General features: G+C 49.2%; 1 protein-coding gene across 1 annotated transcript; it reads left to right on the top strand.

The window, feature by feature from the left end:
- The first annotated feature begins 1,894 nt into the window (after nt 1-1,894).
- Nucleotides 1,895-18,946, top strand: LOC119015605 (A disintegrin and metalloproteinase with thrombospondin motifs 5). The gene is made up of 8 exons (XM_037091768.1): nt 1,895-3,356; nt 10,239-10,371; nt 10,597-10,764; nt 11,333-11,616; nt 13,374-13,557; nt 13,646-13,821; nt 13,904-14,079; nt 14,756-18,946. Exons 1-8 carry the CDS (start codon nt 2,277-2,279, stop codon nt 15,444-15,446), a joined length of 2,892 nt encoding a protein of 963 aa, XP_036947663.1. The 5' UTR covers nt 1,895-2,276; the 3' UTR covers nt 15,447-18,946.
- The last annotated feature ends 1,163 nt before the right edge of the window (nt 18,947-20,109 follow it).

Below are 20,109 nucleotides of genomic sequence, written 5' to 3'. Positions count from 1 at the left end.
TTTGGCATACATCTCGGTTTCAGATGATGGGGATTAAAAATGATCCAATGGGCTGAGTGTGTGAGATTCAAATGTGTGTGTGGGGGGGGGGAGGAGGACGAGCCAACGCATGCGTGTGTGTGTGTGTCGTTCCAGTGTAGCATTGAAAGATTCTGTGGAAAGTTGCCTAATTTGTGCTCGGGCTGTGCCACTGCTTTGCAGCTGCAACACATTCCACCACACGTATTAACCACCCTGTTTGTGTGCACACACTCATCACACAGGGGGGCCACGGTCACTTAGTCACACACTCGCGAGGGGTCCGTCTTGACATCACAGCGTCCTGATCAAACATCCTCTCTCACACGGGGGCCTCGGTTTGTGCCAACTTTACAGGCGTCCGGGATTTTGATTTTTTTTTCTTCCCCTTTTACTGCAGGTAATACACTTGACAGTTTGGTGTAAAGGAGAAGCAGGCGGCAGTGGTGGTGGGGCGGGGGGGGTGGATTGGGGGTGGCGGCTGGCGGCTGGAGACGAGACTCGAGGACAGAGAGAAAAAAGAGGCGGGTGGTGGAGGCGGGAGGCGCGTTGCATAACAGCGGGGTGATATGGACGGGGAGTTGAGCTCGATACTGGATCCACTCTGCAGTGTTCACCACCGTGAGGTTGTGGAACATGAGGGCACTGTATTTTTCTTTTAAGTGTGATATTGGGCAGCAGGGCCGTAGCGGAGATTTCAGTAACGGGGCCCTTGCCCTTTTTTTCACGGGGGGCCCCCCTCCTGAAAACAACAGAGTTACAGGAGGTGGGGGTTGAGGCTTACGGCGGCAGCACACCGTGTTCCGCTCTGGGCAGCATGCGCTCCCCGCCGCGCTCTCACGCCCACTCTCCCTGGCTGCGTCCCCTCGCCATGCAGCGGGCCACGCTACCCACACCGCTCAGTCACGTAGAAGGGGCTTTGGATTAAAGGAGAGCCGCCGTGGGGCTGTCAACTTGGGGGGGGGTTTCACGACAGGGAGCCGAAACGTAATATCTGTTCTCGAGTGCATCCGCAAAGAGAGGCCTCCCTCTCGGCATGCAAGACACACACCGAGTAACACCCCCCTCAGCGGCGTGCAAAGGTAATCGCTGTGAGGTGACTCAGCAAATGAGCAGTGTCTCGGAACTTTTAGGACTTTTAAGAAAAGCCACTCTCCACTCGGCTGCCCCTCTGAGAGTGTGTGTGTGTGTGTGTGTGTGAGAGTGAGCTACGCGTGGCTAAATCTGCTCTCAGCGCACAAGTATGACATCCCATTGGCAGCGGCACACACAGCTCCCTACAGGCACGATAAACAACCGAGACAGCTCCAGTCACACACCTGCACACACACACACACACACACACACACCATTAAACGTCTCTCACACAGGAACGGTGAACTCCCAGAACTCTTATTCAGGCACGGCCATAAATTATCTATTTCTCCCCCCTCTAGTTTGCTGAAACTCCCGATTCTGCGTTGGACTTTGCAGCCTTCAATTATTAAAGGAGCCTAAAGTGGCGCAAGTGTTAAAAATAACAGGCGGGCGTTTAATGGGGACGCTTTGGAGCCGACGTTACTGGTGTTGGACCTGGAGCTTTGTTTTGTTGATACCATGAAGTGAGTCAGCCCATGAGTGTCTGATCTGTTCCCTCAGACTTCTTCTTCTCTCTATATATATGTATGATTAAAGAAGCTCTGTGCCGGACTCTTCTTTTCCCTGCGCCGAGCCACTGGGAAAACCCTCCAGTGACAGCATTGTTCAGGTTTTTCTCTCCTCTCCTCTCCTTCAGCACTTGATTTTACTCTGATTTGAGGAGGAGAGAGAGAGAGAGAGAGAGAGAGAGGAGAGGGGGGAGAGTGAGAGAGAGGGGGGGGTGGAGGAGTGGTGATTGAGCGCAAAGGGGGCAGGACTTTTTCTCTCCGGGTCCTATTAAGAGCAAACTTTGTGTTTTTGTTCTCCAAGTTCAGCTCGGTGCTCTCCAGCCTGCACACAGTTCCTCTCTGCTGCTCTTTTTTTTTTCTTTTTCCATTTTTTTTTCTTCCTCTCCCCTCTCTCTCTCTCCCTCTCTCTCCCTCTCTGTCTCTCTCTCTCTGTCTCTCCTCCTCAATGGTTTTGTTTGCTCGCCTGTTGGTTACTCCTGTGTGTGTTTTCATGGGGGATTTGGACACCCGGAGGATGCGCTTTTCGGAGGAACGCACGCTCAAAGTTGTCTCTCCGGCCGGTCCCGGCTCGTTTTAGCGGACACGTAGATGTGCTGCGGGTTGGAATGAACAATGGTGCGGCTCCTTGGTGCTCTGGCCGAGGGCATGCTCTGGTTTCGGCTACTGTTGCTGTGCGTCGTGGAGCTGGAGCTGGGAGCCGGGCTGTCTACTTTCCAGGGTTTCTATCTTCCACCTGCGAACGGGTCGCTGCTCGCACCTGCCCGGAGGACGGACGGGGTCGTGCGGACCATTGACCGGATTTACCACGGAGGAGGGAAGGTGGGCTACCTGGTGTACCTGGATGGGAGCCGCTTTCAGCTGGACATGGAGCGAGACGAGTCGGTGCTGTCGCATCATTTCAGCCCCCAGTACGTGCTCGCCATGATGGGGGACAGCCCCGCGCCTCTGCAGCGGGAGTGCGTGTACCGCGGGACAGTGGACTCCAGCCCGGAGTCCCTGGCGGTCTTCAACCTCTGCGGAGGGGGTCTCGAGGGCTTCTTCGCCGTGCGCCATGCACGCTACACCATCACGCCGATCATCAGGGCGAGGGGACACGAGCGCGACGTGCGCGCCCTGCAGGACAAGGACGCGGAGAGCGCGCTCCACGTGTTCACGCGCGAGGGTTTCAGCTTCGAAGCCGAGCGCGAGGGTCGCGAGAGCTGCGGGACGCGCGACGGCCGCAGGGGACGCAGGGACGCGGTGCGGAGACGCCGGCAGAGGGGTCGCGGGAAGGTGTCGCGGGACGGAGATGGCCACGGAGCGCGCGGGCGGAGATGGTGGAGCCAGCTCTCCACGGCGGCCGGTTCGGAGCGTGGCGCGCGGCGCAAGCGGTCGGTCTCTCGCGCCAGGCACGTGGAGCTGCTCCTGGTGGCCGACGACACCATGGCCAAGAAGTACGGCAAGGACCTGAACCACTACCTGCTCACGCTGGCCTCCATCGCCTCCAAGCTGTACGGGCACGCCAGCATCGAGAACCCCATCCGGCTGACGGTGGTGAAGGTGACCACGGTGACGGAGAGGGAGAAGGGGCTCGAGGTGTCCAAGAACGCCGCGGCGACGCTCAAGAGCTTCTGCAAGTGGCAGAACCAGCAGAACCCGCTGGACGACGACCACCAGCACCACCACGACGCCGCCATCCTCTTCACCAGGCAGGTAAACAGACTTCCCTTCCTCCTCCTCCTCCTCCTCCTCCTCCTCCTCCTCCACCTGTCCGGCGTGACGCCACGGTTTGTTTTTATTTTGATGGCGCACGCGGTGGCAGCTGGCTGACTGCGGCTAAGCGGCAGCAGATTAGTCCCCGGCTGGCTTAACGCAAATAGCTTATAAACGGCAAAAAACACACTGTAGTGAAAATGACTGGCACACATCATCTTCTCCAGTCTGGTCCGCTCCTCACCTCCCTCCCCGTGAGCTGCTCCACCTGCTCCACACATGTCCCCAGCCGGTTACATCCACCCGTCCCGTGTATGGTTTTTCTCTCCCCTCCTTGCTTTACGCACGCAGGATTCCAAAAAAAAAATGTATTTCCTGCGTCTGGTGTGTTTTTTTTCTAGGCGGGCTCTTCTGTCTCCAGCCTTCCCCCCTCCCAGTCCCCTGACAGCCTCCAAGTGTGTGTGTGTGTGTGTGTGTGTGTGTGTGTGTGTGTGTGTGATCCGAGGCGCGTGCACGCACATTCTTCCCATGGCAGGAGGTTTGAAATCAGCCGCTGGGTGCACTGCAGAAATATCCCTGAAACTCCCCCCTGAAACTGCACTTAATTAGGCAGTCATCCCAGCCTCCCCCCTCTCCCTCCCTCCCTCCTTTCCCTCCCTCATCACTCCAGTCTGCACATTTTTTCCCAGTTACTTCTCCAGCGTCTGTCAGCCGGGGCTGGGGAGCTGTCAGAAAAACAAACACATCCGTCCTGCGAGAAGCCGTACGTTTACCGAGACCACACTCATCTATCCCTCCTCCTCCTCCTCCTCCTCCTCCTTCTCTTGCTCCTCGCCATCCCCTTTCTTTCCCCCCGGTGGAGCAGCCTGCCGCACATCTCCGTGCATTCTTCACCTCTCCTCGGGTGTGGCTTCATGGTGGTTTTGCTTGGATAGCTCGCCTTGGACTGTGGTTGTGTTAAGCTCATGCAGGGTCTCGCACTGGCCTTCTGGGCGGAAAAGAAAAGCGAGCGCCAGGGGTATTACCTCGGATCTCCTTGGCGTTTTGGCATTCGAGGCTGGCGGCGTCATGTGCTGGCGAGGCAGCTGGTAGCTCATACCTGAGGTCAGCGAGCTGGCGACGTCGCCCGGCTCTCGTGTGCCAACCTTACCAACCCCGTTGCCGTTACACCTGCAAGGGCAAGACGGGAAAGAGCCAGGGCAGAGGACGGTGCCATCCTCTGGTGGTTGGGGTTTGGCAGGGGTTGGCGGGGTCAGGCGGGCATGGGAGCAGTTATCCAGATACTTCTGAGGCAGCAGGACAGGGAGGCAAAAAGTCAATATTGGCAGGAAACTAATGAAACATGACAGGAGGTATAGTGTTGATGCTACTCTATTCTTCCTCGGCTATGATCCTATTAAAATACCCAGTCCAACTTACTGGTTAGCAATAGCGTAGCTCAAGCACCGTCTTGCACAGCTAGTGTATTATATTCACTAATGGTTATTTTAGGCAGTGGTAGCATAGCATCATGTTTATATTGCTGTTATTCTGTCCGGCTGACGTTACATCTCAGCTGAGGAGGACGCCATTAATGTTTACACCTCGAGTCATCATCAAAAAAGAATGTGTATTTTTGCATTTGGGGTGAACTGTCCCTTTAAACCTCTGAAGCTGTACGCAGGCACACGAAACACGCAATTTAACCTACAGTATTGATTAATGGCAGAAAGATAACATCGGCCTTTTGATGAAGAATATCCAAGTTTTGCAGACAGTGTTTTATAACCCCACATGGGCCCAACCAGCACTGACTGTCTGTCTCACCTGTCGCAGACACTTGCATTATTCATCCACCTGTCTCCTGACCTTCAGTCACACACGACTCATCTGCACTTGTTGACCGTGGAGGTCGTACTGTAGATGTTACCTGTCAGCAGCAGAAGCAGGTGATCCCAGTCTCATGTGCAGGAAGCGTAGCAGACAAGCAGACCTCTGATCGACATTATGAGGTGGGTTTCTGATCCCTGTCTGTAGCATTTCTGCTGAATTTTATTCCCCAAAACTACATAATGCGCCTTTAACGAGCCAAGGAAAGCAGACGCTGCCTCGCATTAACTCGCAGGAGTTTTAACTTCACCTTGTCAATCATCACTACACGCCAGAGAGGAGCGGCGCCGTCCAACTGTGTGACTGAGTGAGAGTGAAATTTAAAGAGTCACATTCTTGAGTCATTTTGCTCGAGGAATGTGGAATGTGGAGACGGTGACATCCTTTATGAGAACCACACTTTCCTTTTTTCGCCATCAATCATTTTTAAAAAGACCGGCCGCGAGAAGAAGATTCAGTGTCGAGACCTGTGCGGAATTCATCTGAGTTTTTTTTTTTTTCTTCTTCTTCTTTTTCTTTTTCTCGGCCATTAGAGTTTCCCACTTAGGAAATAACTGGATTTTGCTCAGGTGCGTCATACCTTACGCATCTCAGGTTGAGACAGGAAAAAGCAGTCGGACGTGTCAGTGATTTTCTCATACCAAATAACTTTTGGGGAAGGCAAACATTGTCGTGCCGTAGATTCAGGTCAGATGTGTTATGGGAAACCGTCTGCCTCCATTGTGTGGAAAGTCAGAGGTGCCGAGTAGCCAAATAGTAGTTTATTATGCCCGTGAAGAAATAACCTTTTTCCTCTGTGAAGTGGTCCGCTGAGCTCGAACTGAAGCCCACTGAGGACTTTGTGACTGTGAAGTCAGACCAGCCCATTGTTCCCCAGATGGGAGGTGGGAGGAGGAGTGGACAGGGCTGGGGTTGGGTGGTGGTGGGGGGGAGAACCTTGTCTCTTTGTGGTCAGGTCCAATTACTCTAACACCCCGTACCCGCGGTGAGCTGACCCGTGTGGCGGTGTCACCCTGTTCCACACATACCAGCACCGGAACAAAACAACGGGCACATTGAAGGGACTCGGGAGCGCTCTGAGCGTGCATTCGTGTATATGGGAACATTAAGTGTTATGCATGGCTGTGTTCAGTTGTTGTGAGCTGGGACAGTAGACAAAGCCCTACTGTAAGGTGGCCAGAGGAGAGCTGCAGGGCTTCGGGGATACTGACGTCCGTGTCCATTGAGATTTTTTTGTTTTTAGTTTTTTTCTTTTTGCTTCTTGCAGCGTTAGTTTAAATATTTGGATAGACATAACTAGCAGGTACTTGCGACGCCAGAGATATTGAAGCGCTCACCTTTTCAACCTGGTTTGAGGTCAGGACGCTGTCAGATTTGCAATAATACATGTGAAATATGGCGCTTTTTTTTTTCCTTTGCATGTTTGGCCTCGAGTTGACCGAGTTTGACTGCATTTTTAATTTTTTGGGTGAACTTTTCCTTTAACGGGGAGACCTTATATGGCAAACGGAAACCAAATGTATTTCAAAGTGACATATGGATAATCAGATTTTCCGGAGTCGTTACTGGATGCCACAGCTATGTAATACACGAGCCCAAAGGAAAACAAATGGCACGATAAGATAATTCTGCACGACTCCACTGAGAGCTGAATATAGACTGCAGAAACACATAGATGGCCCTTATGTAATAATGATTGATGTAAGATACACGCTCATGTAGGCATGACACGTACGTATGCACAATCAATTTCCTCCACACGTGTCAAACACATAGTTATATCGTTCAGAGTTCTACAGTGAATGTGTGAATGTGCACATGTGCCGTTTGGACTCCCGTGCACTCGTCTTCCTCCTCTCCTCCATGTGTTTGTGTGGGTCTCTGCATTAAAGTGTACATTTCCCAGGCCTCGCCCCCATCGCAGCTAGTCCCTCTATTTGTTGTAACTGTTCTTGATATTTCACACGTGCTATACGTCCACTGGCATATGTTGACGGCCTGCAGACAGCTCCTCGGATCCCGAGGCCTCGACCCCCGGGTCTGTCGACAGACGCGACTGGCCGGGGAGTTCCGCCTGCCCGACAGTAACAACACGCGAGCCTCACCCTCTTTGCGCTGTGATGCATCAGTGACTGTAAGCTGCGCTCCTGTTTGCTACCATGACCTCAGGTTTCCTTTAAGCGGGAACGGTTTCCTTGCAAAGGAAAATTACACCATTTACTCAGCTCAACTAGTCATACTTTTAATGACTTAGTAAGTGGTTTCAGTTCAGCTTTTAAAAACTCGATCGTCGCTCAAACAGAAAGCAGCCTTGCTGCATTTCCATTGGCAAAAGTTGTGGATGGTACCAATAGAACAGCTCCATTCCATGCTATTATTTCACGTCTGTTGAGGGTCCATGAAAGCTGAGACGATACTAAAAGTTCAAGTGAAAACACTGCAGATCAGTGATGTCTGGAAGAATTGGAGCAGCCATAGTCGCAGCCATCTGTGCTTCAAAACTCCTGGGGCTTTTTTCAGCAGTCTTCTTGTGTCAGACTAGAAGTAATGTGTAGTATCGGTTACAGTGTGTCAGTGGATACATATTGCAGCTACTCAACACCAAGAAAAGTCTCACGTTGTTTCCCAAATGCCGGAAAAGTGACGAGCTTACCTACAGGAGCGCTGCCTGAGGTGGAAATGCCAAATAGATCTCGGGTGTCAGTATGAGTTTCAAAGACACACAGATTTAGAGTGTTTTAGGAACATCATGGATTTCAAGCCGGAGTTTGAGTGGTCCGGCTCATATCTGAGTGGCAGAACTGTTAAATATAGTAATGTTACAACCTCCTTTCCTAAAGTTAAATATGGTGCTCCTCAGGTATTGGTCCATATTTGCATCTCTACATCTCAGAAGCTAGCGTGGCGATATTTCCCACGGAAATATAACCAGAATGCAAGTGTAGTATACAAGTATGCATGGAATGAAATGTACAGACAAGCTGTGAATCGCTGGAGACCAATCATGAGCAAAGATGGAGGGCTGATTTTGTTGACTTTGATTAGCAGGTTTGTTGAATCAGCCTGAAGTGTGTTTTCATCACACAGACTGAGCTAAACTCTCCCTGCGAGAGAGTGTGTGTGTGGTTTGTGTGTGTCTGGGTCTGGCTGGCTGTTTGTTTAACACACGCCTTGGCTTAGATTGTAAGTGATCTTGTTGCACACACACACACACACACACACTCAGGCACACACACACACAGCTCAGATAGTCTCCTGACCTGCGCCGCCAGCTTGCCACCTGTTCTCATGTTATTTCTGCCAATATTTCTGTAACTCATTGTTCTCTCAGTTCTTCTCTTTAATTTCCTGCGGCCCTCCATCCCCACCCACCATTCCTGAGCATATCCCTCCCTCCCTCCCTCCCTCATGCTCGAGAGGCATCAAGACTTGCTGGAGGGAGGGAGTGAATATCACAGAGTTAAGATTTGAGTTCTGGGGTAATTTCATTTATTTTTTCATGTGGCTGTTTAATTTCTAACGGGACATTTCCACTTTCTACTTCCCCGCCCACGTGTCTCCTGTTACACTGGGCTGTCATAATGAAAGCCGCGTGGACGAGCAAGATCGAAACCCAAACAGTTCTCGTACCAGAGCGTGGGGGGGGGAATGAATAAATAAATGAAAAATGGAGGGAGGCGTGAAGGACATCGGGTTGAAAGAGTGTGGGAAACGGGGGGGAAAGAGCAACAGGCGAGATGCGGAGCCTCTATACGTTCTCGTCGTGAAAACAAACAGGCTTCCCCCTCTGTAGTTCTTGGGTGGAAAAAAAAAGTTCAGAGGAGCTTCGGCACAGTTTGGCCCGCATCAGCTGCCATCCGACCATGCAGCGGGCGCGCTTGACTCGCTCTTTGTTTGCTTCATGTGCATCCAGCAGACACTTGGCAGGAAAAAGCCGAGCGCTGTCTTCCTGCTCTCCAAATGTGTGTGTGTGTCAGAACATGTGTGTCTATGGTATTTACATGTGAGAGTGCCATTTGTTGACAGGTACGAGTGTGCTTGTGTGTGTGTGTGTGTGTGTGTGTGTGTGTGTGTGTTGTGGTCCCACCCAGTCAGTCATGTGTGTGAGCGCAGAACACAAGGCAGTTTGTTCCGCAGCGATCTGCCCCGAACGGGTAAACACCCTCCCCGGAGAGCCTCTCACACACGACCCAGCAGGCCTGTCAGCGCCACTTAACATGACGATCCATCCTCCCCACGGGGTGTGTGTGTGTGTTTTTTTTTTTTTTTTTCTTTCTCCCCCTTTTTTTTTTGGATGTTCTCATGTGCACATGCATGGACGTTTGTTGTCTCCATACGTCTGCTCAAAGCCTGCTCCGGGCGCGCACGCAAGACGGGGCCCGTGTGCAGGCGCGTGAGCCCCGCCGTGATTAAAAGTGATCGATCGTGGCGCTTTCAGCCCGCGCCCCGAGGCCTCATCTGCATGGACATGTGTGGGAATCAAAACAAAGATCAATACTATGCGCTGTGGCACCCCACGAGGCAGACAGAGATGGTGGAGGCACAGGAAGGAAGTGGGTTTTAAAGGCGTTCTAAAGGGACGCTCCGCTGACAACGCTTGAATGTCCCAGCTTGGGCGATCTGAGTGTACGAGCTGGGAGCTTGTGGAGTTTGACAGGCAGGAAGGCTCTTAAGCAGTGAATTGTGGGAGGTGTACCAGCTGTTTTTTTGGAGCGCGACTGTCTTTAAATCTGTCCCTCACAAACCCGCCAGTGTAATCGCATCGCAAGACAGGAGGCCTTTATTAAAGTTGATTTCCCTGTATACGCCTCTGATTGGTCAGCTCACACACGCCCGAGCCAGCACCGCTGACACGCACCTGTTCATCCTGAAGTTAACTTTATTCTTGATTTACTTGATTCTGTCCATGTGCTGCTGTTACACACAGTTATCCCCTCTGGTGCGGTGGTGAGTTTTTCTCCACTGACTTTCTGTGAAGTGCTTATTGAAACTTACAGCGCTTCTTCTGTCCAGGACCTCTGCGGCCACCACTCCTGCGACACCCTGGGCATGGCGGACGTCGGCACCATCTGCTCCCCGGAGAGAAGCTGCGCCGTCATCGAGGACGACGGCCTTCATGCCGCCTTCACCGTCGCTCACGAGATAGGTAGGCATGGATACGCAGCACACACAACAAAGCACGCCGGGGCTTGAATGTGCCGTCTGTCAGCACATCTCTCGTGTTGATTAATATCAGGGGGGTAATGTCTGATGTCACACACCTGATATGCCTCAGCGCTCGGTGTGTTTTCTTCTCCCAATCGTGCTGCATGTGCAAACACAACACATCAGGACCCATCGCTTATCATCCCATCTCCCCTCTGCGCCACAGGTCACCTGCTCGGCTTGTCCCACGACGACTCCAAGTTCTGCGAGGAGCGCTTCGGCGTGAACAGCGACAAGCGGCTCATGTCGTCCATCCTCACCTCCATCGACGCCTCCAAACCGTGGAGCCGCTGCACCTCGGCCACCATCACGGACTTCTTCGACGATGGAAACGGTGGGTGTGGGAGAAAAAAGTAGGGAAAATAAAAGCATGGAAAAAGAGGGGCTCTTAGTTCTTTTACTAGTGCGAACTTTTCCCAGCCGGCATGAGTTTTATTTTCTCTGTGTACAAATTGCATCCATGTGAATTTGCTTTGCTCCCACAGTACCTGTCACTGAGCGCTGTTTACCAAGAAACAAAGCTTTAATCTCTGCTACAAAAGAGTTATTTACAATCCTATTAACTTTGTTAAAAAAAAAAAATGGAGTTACAGTGCAGCCAAAGACAGATCACTGGCAGGGAATCAAGTTGACTCATTCTTTGCTTTCCCGTTTCATCAAGTAGTTTCATTCATCGCGGCCATAAAGCATCGCCCGTTGACATTTTGCTAAGAAACGGGTTTTGGCATTACTCATGTGGCAACAGCATTGTTTCAGATTTGACAGTGCAGCTGCTGCAGCTCCAACACTTCTGGTGACCTTATAAGCTAAAATAGATTTTCATACGCCAGTCACCAGCTGAGAGTACTGAGGTAGCAGAGCCCTTCTTTAAAATCCCTCCCTTCTTTTTTTTCCTGCCACAGCCGAGTGTCTCCTAGACTCTCCCCGTCAGCCCCTGTTGGGCCCCGAGGAGCTCCCAGGGCAGAGCTACGACGCCGTCCGCCAGTGTCGGCTGGCCTTCGGCCCCGAGTACACGGTCTGCCCCGGCATGGACGTGTGCTCTCGGCTGTGGTGCGCCGTGATTCGCCAGGGCCAGATGGTGTGCCTGACCAAGAAGCTGCCGGCCGTGGAGGGAACGCCCTGTGGGAAGGGACGCATCTGCCTGCAGGGGAAGTGCGTGGACAAGACCCGGAAGAGACACTACTCGGTAAGACAGATGGACGGTATGAGAATATATGGTAGCAACCCAATGGCCAGAAAAATGTTGGTGTCTAAAGGTTCATTTCTCTTTTTTTATGTCACACCAGGCTTATGGTCTGGTTAGGTTTAGGCACAAAAAGCACTTGGTTAGAGTTAGGACTCATGGTGTTGGAGGGGCAGATGGGGTTAGGGTTTATAGTGAACTGGAAGGGTACCCATAGAGGCATCCAAAAGGACAATTTCACTTTATAAAAAGCAAAAACACCCAGGGCGCACAGGTATTCCTACTTAAAAAAAAAAATGGGTTGCACTCTTCCCCAAAATTGGCGACAAAACGCGCCTAAGACTAAACGCACCTCGACGAAAACAGTAAGACACACCAGTGCAACCAGTGTGAAAAGTTAGTCTGGAGCCCTGTGAAAGTCCGCTCATAGGGATTGGAACATAATATGACGAGTCTTGCAGAAACGTCAATGTGTTATGTGCCTGCTGTATGAACCCTGTACCAGTGCGACTTGGCCAGGAGTGAGAATCGGAAGAAGACGCAGAGTTAGTCGGTGAGACAAAAAGAGAGACAAAATCGAAAATAGATTCCTTTTTATAGTTCAAAAACTGATATTTTAAGCACGTATTGTCCAAATTTGTCTGCGGGAGACAAAGTGCACAGGGCACCTTGGAAAAGAAGAAGTAGAAAGACAGCGAGACACTTGAAGGGGAAAAATAAGTCACGGATTCTTTATGTGACTTCACTGTGTGGTCTGTGTTATTTATGCCACTGCTGAACTGTGCTATTTATGCTCTTGGCCTCACTTAAACAGATCTAAATTGAATTTGGCCGTAATGAGTTAAAGGACCAGATCTGCTCTTGGCAGGCTGTCGTCACTGCGGGTGTGTGTTTGTGCGTGTGTGTGTGTGTGCGCGTGTCTGTTGGGGAGGGGAAAGTGAGAGAAAGTCAAAAAGAATGAGAGAGAGAGAGAAAGAGAGAGGGGGAAAAAGTATTTTCTTTGAGATTATTTGTCACATGACGTTTGATGGGTCTGACTCGATCCTTGGCAGACGACTGCGAGTGTGGATCCGGCCCAAGTCCTGACACGCTTCATTTTCACTGCCTTGTATGACGACCAGTTTACTGCTCGGAGCGACGTTAAGCCCCTCCATTTTAGACTTCAGAACTCTTTAAACCTCCATATATTTCTTGTAGTATGATTGCGGATTAAGTAGCCTTTACTGTGGAAAAGAAAAAAAAAAACCAAAAAGGCCTCAGCAGTGGAACTGAATGGAAAAGCCTTTTTTCCCAAAAGCTTTGCAGAACTAAATGCTACTGATCCAGTGGTTGTTTTTTTTTTTTTATCACTGATGACTCAAATAAGTTTATCACCTGAAGTATTCCATTCAGGCTGTTCCTCCAGGGAAGCATGTGAGCCGTTACGCCACCGATCCAGTCACGCTGTCTTAACAAGGATAGCCTCGTTCCTTTTTCTGTCCTCCGCGCCGCAATTATTGCCACATTTTCTTTATCACAAATCTCTCTCCAAAGGGCTTTCCCTGTGACACGTGGCTTGGCCAGCAACCGCTCTGACTCCCAGCGTGATAAGCACTAATTGTCCTCTCTCATCTCCTCCATTCTCCTTCTTTCCTTTCTCTTCATCCCTCTCTACTCTCTGATCTCTCCTCCGCTGTCACCCCCACCCCCCGCACGCGAACTCCTCATCTCATCTTTCATCTCCCCTCTCCTCTTCGCTCCTCCTCTCCTTGCTCTCCCAGGCGTCCAACCACGGCAGCTGGAGCTCCTGGGGTCCTTGGGGTGCGTGCTCCAGAACGTGCGGAGGCGGGGTGCAGTTCGCCCAGCGTCTGTGCAACAATCCGCCGCCGCGGAACAACGGCCGCTACTGCACGGGCAAGAGAGCCATCTATCGGTCCTGCAGCGTCACACAGTGCCCTCCATCAAGTGAGTGTGACAGCTTGGTGATAGCGCTGATTCATAGAACCGAATACAGAGTTTCATTTTTAACCTTTGGAACGGAACTTTTCTGCAGATAAGAGTTTCCGGCAGGAGCAGTGTGAGGTGCGCAACGGCCCCCAGACAGATCCTAAAGGGGTGAAGACCTTTGTTGAGTGGGTGCCAAAGTACGCGGGAGTCCTCCCGAAAGATGTGTGCAAGCTGACCTGCAGAGCGAAAGGCACCGGATACTATGTGGTGTTCTCCCAGAGGGTAAGTTTTCTTTTAAGGGTACAGTGTATTTAATGGAGAGGGAAAAAAACGCAGTATTGATCTTGAAACTGCTTGTCTTCAGGTGGTAGACGGGACCGAGTGTCGTCCATACAGCAGCTCGGTGTGCGTGAAAGGGAAATGCGTGCGGACCGGCTGCGACGGCATCATCGGCTCCAAGCTCCAGTTCGACAAGTGCGGCATATGTGGAGGCGACAGCACGGGGTGTGTGCGCGTGGTGGGCAACTTCACCAAGAAGAGGTATGGAAAATGTGAATGCCTGAACCGCGCACTGCATGCCTTTACATTACACGCGCATACAGCATGGAGTCTCGGTCCGGTGAGGGCAGGTTAGCACATGCAGAATTTGGAGAAAAGTGCTTTTCAGGAGCTATCTCATGGGTTTCACAGTGTGATGACACGATAATGCTGCATTCGCTTCATGTGGGCAGAGTGGGAAGAACATGAAAAAGCTCCAGAGACAAGGACATGTTTATTGTTGGAAATTACCTGAATGCAACCCACATGGCTTAAAACCTTGCACCTCTGCTTCCTCACCTGAGTAACGAGCAAACAGGTTGCTTCAGATTTGTGGTGGTATTGATACTGCAAGGACTTTCCATGTATGATGTCAAATACATCAAGCTCAGTATCTGAATTAGCTAAATTGGGTATATGTAAGCCAAGCGAGCAACAAAACTAGCAAGGCAGCTAACATAACTTACAAAAAAGTCCACCTCATCGTCTGAGTTAGCTGAACTAGTTGTATAATCGTTAATATCAGCTCGTATTTTGATCTAAAGCTAGTAAACCCAGGAAGAAAATTAACAAATCAACTAATATAATATAGTGGTCCAACTGCAAGAAGTCAACACCACGACAACACTGTTGTACGTATTATTCTGACCCCTCTTCTACTTTATTTCTTGACAAACAGTAAGGGCTACACCGATGTGGTGAAGATCCCCGCAGGCTCCACCCACATCAAGGTTCGTCAGCACAAGGCCAAGGACCAGACCCGCTACACCGCCTACCTGGCGCTCAGACGCCCCAACAACGAGTACCTCCTGAATGGAAAGTTCATGATCTCCACCTCCGAGACAATCATCCCACTCAACGGTTCTGTGCTCAACTACAGTGGCTGGAGCCAAAGGGACGAGTGGCTTCACAGCATGGGTCCTGGGGCCCTGCAAGAACCCTTGGTGGTCCAGATTCTAGCGACAGATGCTAAAAAGCCCCTGGATGTCCGTTATAGCTTCTTTATGCCTCGCCGGACAGCCCCACAGCAGCCGTCAGCTCCACTCATCCCCAACCCAAAATCAGTCCCTGTGCAGAGCACGACAACAGTCTCAACAACGACAAGAACCACCACCACCACCACCAGTAGCACCACTACGACCGCTCCCCCTGTCCTCCTCGCGAGGCTACCTACAGCCCCAGGTCCCTCCACACCAACACCAGGGCCCCAGTGGGTAACGGGGACCTGGATGACCTGCTCTAGGACTTGTGACACTGGCTGGCAGAGCCGGACGGTGCAGTGCAAGGACCGGGACGGGAAGCTGTCCAAGGGCTGCCTGCTGGGTTCCCGCCCCTCTGCCTTCAAACACTGTCTGGTGAAGAAATGTTGAGGCGGCGGGAGAGCAAAAACTTTGTGCGACAAGAAACACTTTGTTAAAAGAACCTTAATCTGTACGTTTTGATAGACGCCTCAAGAGTTGAAAGTGGGACTGTGGACCAATGAATTTAGGTCATAGATCCTTCAACAGGACTGTGAATGTTGGCTGAAAGCGCCCAGACCAGATACACAGAGACTCAGAGACAGATTGGCATGGATGTGCCTGACTATATGCCAGAGGAATGTCCTGGAATCATAGTGGCTATGCGGAGCACAAGTAGGACGGAGGACAATTTCCGTATGATAATGACAAGCATGGCCCTGGCATAGCTAAGGACTTAATTGCATGTCATTTCCACATGGACAGTAACTGATTGTCTTTACTTCTGTCTCCAGATCCTGGAGGCTTAGTGTGTGTTGCCCTGTAATGGCATGCCTGTCGTGTTTTTTTGTTGTTGTTTTGTTTTGTTTTCTATGCTATTCCATGTGTTCTAATCACTGTGGGGATTTGGAGGTGGCACCCCTTTTGTCTTTTGTTGTGTGTGTATGTGTGTGTGTGTCCGAGACAAGAGCCCCAACGTTATAGCCCTGTCCCACCACCGTCACGCTACATTCCACGGTCCTGGACTGGTACTTGGACATTTCTCTGGCTGAATGGCTCGCTAGATGCATGATTTGCGTAAAGTCCAAAGGCTGCACAGGAATATGTTTCGTTGACCAAGTGCTGTCAGTGGAACTACTGATTGCCAGAGGGTGCATTTGAGTGTGCATTATTACTGAAGAGAACGGTGGTCTCCGTATCTTCCAGGTGCTAAGAAGATTGCCAACCAAATATCCTCCCTTCATGAGCCGCTACGTGACCAAAATGTCCAAGTAGCAGGAGATGTGCGTACATAGTGTGTGTGACGGTCCTGGATCAGGGCTACCCATCTGCCCCGACTATACGTGTTCGTGTCTTTTTATTGACTGATCTGTCCAGCCAAAAAAAAAAACGGAAAGGAGCCCGAGGAGATGGTTGAAGGTCGAGACGTATCAGTACTTTTTTCTCCTTCACAAAACTTATTATGACACCTGGACTACCTGTGTATTGGCGAATTTTAGCGGCTGTTGAGACGTAGACGGGCTCCATTTCTCATTAATGAATTACGTGGTTTTGAATGGGTGCATAGACTCGTCTACTCGCCGATACCGATTCCAGCATTTTATACAGCATCGGACGCATTTCTGATACTGGTATTGCTATCGGAACAACCCCGACGGGAGGTTTACTTTGCGACCAAAATAGATTGATTGTACCCAATCTTCAAATGTTCAGATAATTCTTCTTTCTTAAGCCTTTAAGAAGTTGGGAAGGAAAGTCTTCCTAATGAAAGTAGTATTGATTGTGCTTAAACTGATAATCAACTGTACAGTGTAAAAAAAAACAAAAAAAAAACGGCTGCATGGTGCGATGGGAGCGTACGGTGGCCTTCAGAGGACAAACTTTTTAACAATTAAATTGACAAAGGGGCAAAGTAACCACGACACTCCACAACTTTTATGGAGGTTAATGATGACTCACAGGTTTGGGGCAATGCTTGATTTTTATGTGTGTGTCTGTGTTAAGTGTGTGTGTGTGTGTGTGTGTGTGTGTGTGTGTGTTTGTTGTGTGCCAGCACATTCATGTATCCAGGCCTGTGTTGTCAGCACATGCAGTATGTACCAGGAACGTGATGTTTTTTCGTCCTCTCCTGCGTCTTGAATCTTACTTCACTCTCAGTTCCATTTGTATCAATCATTAAGCTGGTGCTGGGAGGTTTACGGTCCTCATTTGTGTGTGTGTGTGTGTGTGTGTGTGTGGGTCAATATCTGTTTGTTTGTCTGTTTATCTGTGTAAGAAGCGATGCTAATATGACAATGTGTGCCCTGGATACTCGCAAAACAAAAGCAAGAGAGATACTAATGCAGTCATTAATGTCCTTTTGCAATTCAACTCTCTCTTCATTCTCTTTTTATCACTCACTCTGTACTTTACTACTTGACATCCCGGATTTAAAAAAAGATTGTTTTAACCTGTTTCCTGATGGGTGCTGTTTGCCACATTACATCAAATCAGACTGTGCCACAGAATGGATTAGTTTAAAGGGTCACTTCAATCAAAATACAACCCCCATAGATGAGTGACACTGATTTTGGGAAGTGATGTTATGGTTGGCCTAAAGAAGTTGCTTAACATTTTTGGTAAACAATTATTCGTTCTTTCTCGTACAAAAAAGATGAGAGGATTGATACCACTCTCATGCCTGTCCTTTAAATAAAAATCCAGAGGCAGGCAATGGTTAGCGTAGCTTAGCATGAAGATGTAAAGCAAAGGGAGCCAGCTTGCGTGGCTGGGTCAAAAGACTGAAAATACACTTGCCAACGCCTCTTAACAAGTTGTTAATTACCATTTTGTTTTTTTAAAGTCAAAGTGTAAAAATGACTATTTTCCCCTGTTTACTCTCTTAATGCTAAGCTAACAGGCTACTTGTTCTAGGTTCATGTTGAACAGACAAATTCGAGTGAGATATCACTCTTCTTGTCTAATTCTCAAGACAGTGAATAGTAATGTTAATTCTTCTAAGTAAAGGAATAGAATGATGTGCATTACTATAAGCCAAAAGGTTTGAAATGTGAAAATGTGCTTTTTTGTGTCATTTTGGTGAACTTACCCTTTAAGGTCCTCCACCAAAAGCATTAATTGGGTTATTTAATAAGCAAGGCATTTAAGAAGGTAGACAATGAACACAGGGCTCAAGGCAGAGCTTCTGTTGACAACATTTTTATTACCTCAACACTCCTGAATGGTAATCATGCCCCAGCATTACGATGTGACCTTAATTACATATACCTAATGGACCTAAAATACCTTCCTGCAATTGTGTTTAAATTTCTGGCACCTGATACATTTTCCTGTGTGGTAAACTTCACCCTTCTGTGCAGGAGAGAACAAAGCATGAGAGAGGCTCTCACAACATACCACTCACAAAGCGTTCTCTTTATTTCCTCCCCTCACACACTCAGATTTTATTTTACATTATGTAGACATTTTTGTACAATGACTAGATCGATCATATATTTGTTAGTATTCAACTCATATTTACATCAAAATGTACACACGCGAACACACGCCATCCAAAACACAATCCATCTACGCAGTATTTCTGTATTCACAGAAAACCCTCTCTCACACACGCACACACACACACACATACACACAAACACACAACCTACTCTGACTCTTCCAGTGGGGGAAACCCCTCTCGCTGAACGACAGAAACACAGCACTGAACTTGTAATTTATTGTTTGTACAACTGGTATGTGTGAATAAAGAAAACAATGAGATGAGTTTTATTTATTATAGTAATTTTGTATCAAATTACTATTTAACTTTAGGAGTATGACTGTGCAGAATCATTCCTTTGTAAGAATATAGTGTTTCTTTTCTAGTCATCCACATGAATATATGTACATAAAATCTATATATTTAAATACCTTTGTGTGTGTTGTTCATTTTGTCACGCCTTCAGTGCGTTCATATTTTGTTTGCCTCGCCGCCGTCACACGCACACATGAATTGAGCATGTCGAAGATCAAAGATGGATTCATCGCGCGAATACGGCCTTCTGTAGTGGGAAGCAGTAGTGAACGAAGTACTGAAACCTACTAAATATACCCCATTACAAGTGAGCACAGCATGAAGTGTATGCAGCTTGGGTCTTTCGGTCAGTGTGGGATCATGGGAGTTGCTGTCTTTGTTGATCTTCCGCTTAGCAGATGCTTTTTGTAATCCGTACGTACACTGATGGCAGTGTCTGCCGACCAGCACATCAGGAGCAGTTTGGGGCTCGGTGCCTTGCCCGAGGACACTTCGGCATGCAGGCCAGGGGAGTCGAGCTAGCAACCCTCAGATAACGAGACGCTGCCTCCGCTGTCATGATTCTGTACCTTATTTAGTTTTGATATTATGCCCTTGTGTGTCTCTTCTTCAGTTCCCCTCTGTGTTTCCCTTCGTTACCTCACCTGTCCGCTTCCCTCCTCCCTCACCTCACCTGTTCCTGATCCCCTCGTTAGTGTGTTTGTATTTAGTCTTCGCATTCAGGCCGCGTTTGGGTCCTTCTGAGCCAGAGCTGCCTGTTGCTGATGAAAATATCAATGAAGTTCTAGGAGTCTTTCGATTAGTTTTTCTGTAGTCTTTTCTGTAGTCTGTAGTTTTTCTCTTAGTCTTTGTTTGGGGGTATGAAATTGACAGATGGCAAATAATTACAAGTACAATATACTTTAGTACATGTACACAAATACATTCCACCACCGGCAATGGCTATAAAAAGATGTTTATAGCAGCAGAAGCGTGACTTCTACACCATGTCAGAAACACTGGCAGTCTTTTGTTGACATCACATTGATTGTTTAATACTTATGATGAATGATCTATAAGACAATATCTGGTTGCTTTGTTTACACTGATAGCAGAGTGAGCTTAACTCCACACATGCAACTGATGCAGTCAGTCAGTGGAAAGAGTTGGTATATTCTGCTCATCCAGAGCTAAAATGATGTTAAAAATACACTTTTCAGTGTTGTTCATCATCTCCCTAACCTGCAGTGCTGACCCAGGGTCTGCGCTCTCAAGCCACACAGCACATTAGTGAACCAG

The sequence above is a fragment of the Acanthopagrus latus genome, chromosome 24 (assembly GCF_904848185.1).
Source record: "Acanthopagrus latus isolate v.2019 chromosome 24, fAcaLat1.1, whole genome shotgun sequence".
Classification (NCBI taxonomy): domain Eukaryota; kingdom Metazoa; phylum Chordata; class Actinopteri; order Spariformes; family Sparidae; genus Acanthopagrus; species Acanthopagrus latus.
The sequence above is the reverse complement of the archived record's forward strand: the minus strand, read 5'-3'. Positions and strand labels throughout refer to the sequence as shown.

Bases quoted from the DNA above. Each gene is read 5' to 3' on its own strand.
- LOC119015605 (XM_037091768.1), top strand. From the start codon at position 2,277: ATGGTGCGGCTCCTTGGTGCTCTGGCCGAGGGCATGCTCTGGTTTCGG. The intron at 10,765-11,332 runs GTGGGTGTGGGA...TTCCTGCCACAG, and splicing joins CTTCTTCGACGATGGAAACG to CCGAGTGTCTCCTAGACTCT. The intron at 11,617-13,373 runs GTAAGACAGATG...TTGCTCTCCCAG, and splicing joins CCCGGAAGAGACACTACTCG to GCGTCCAACCACGGCAGCTG.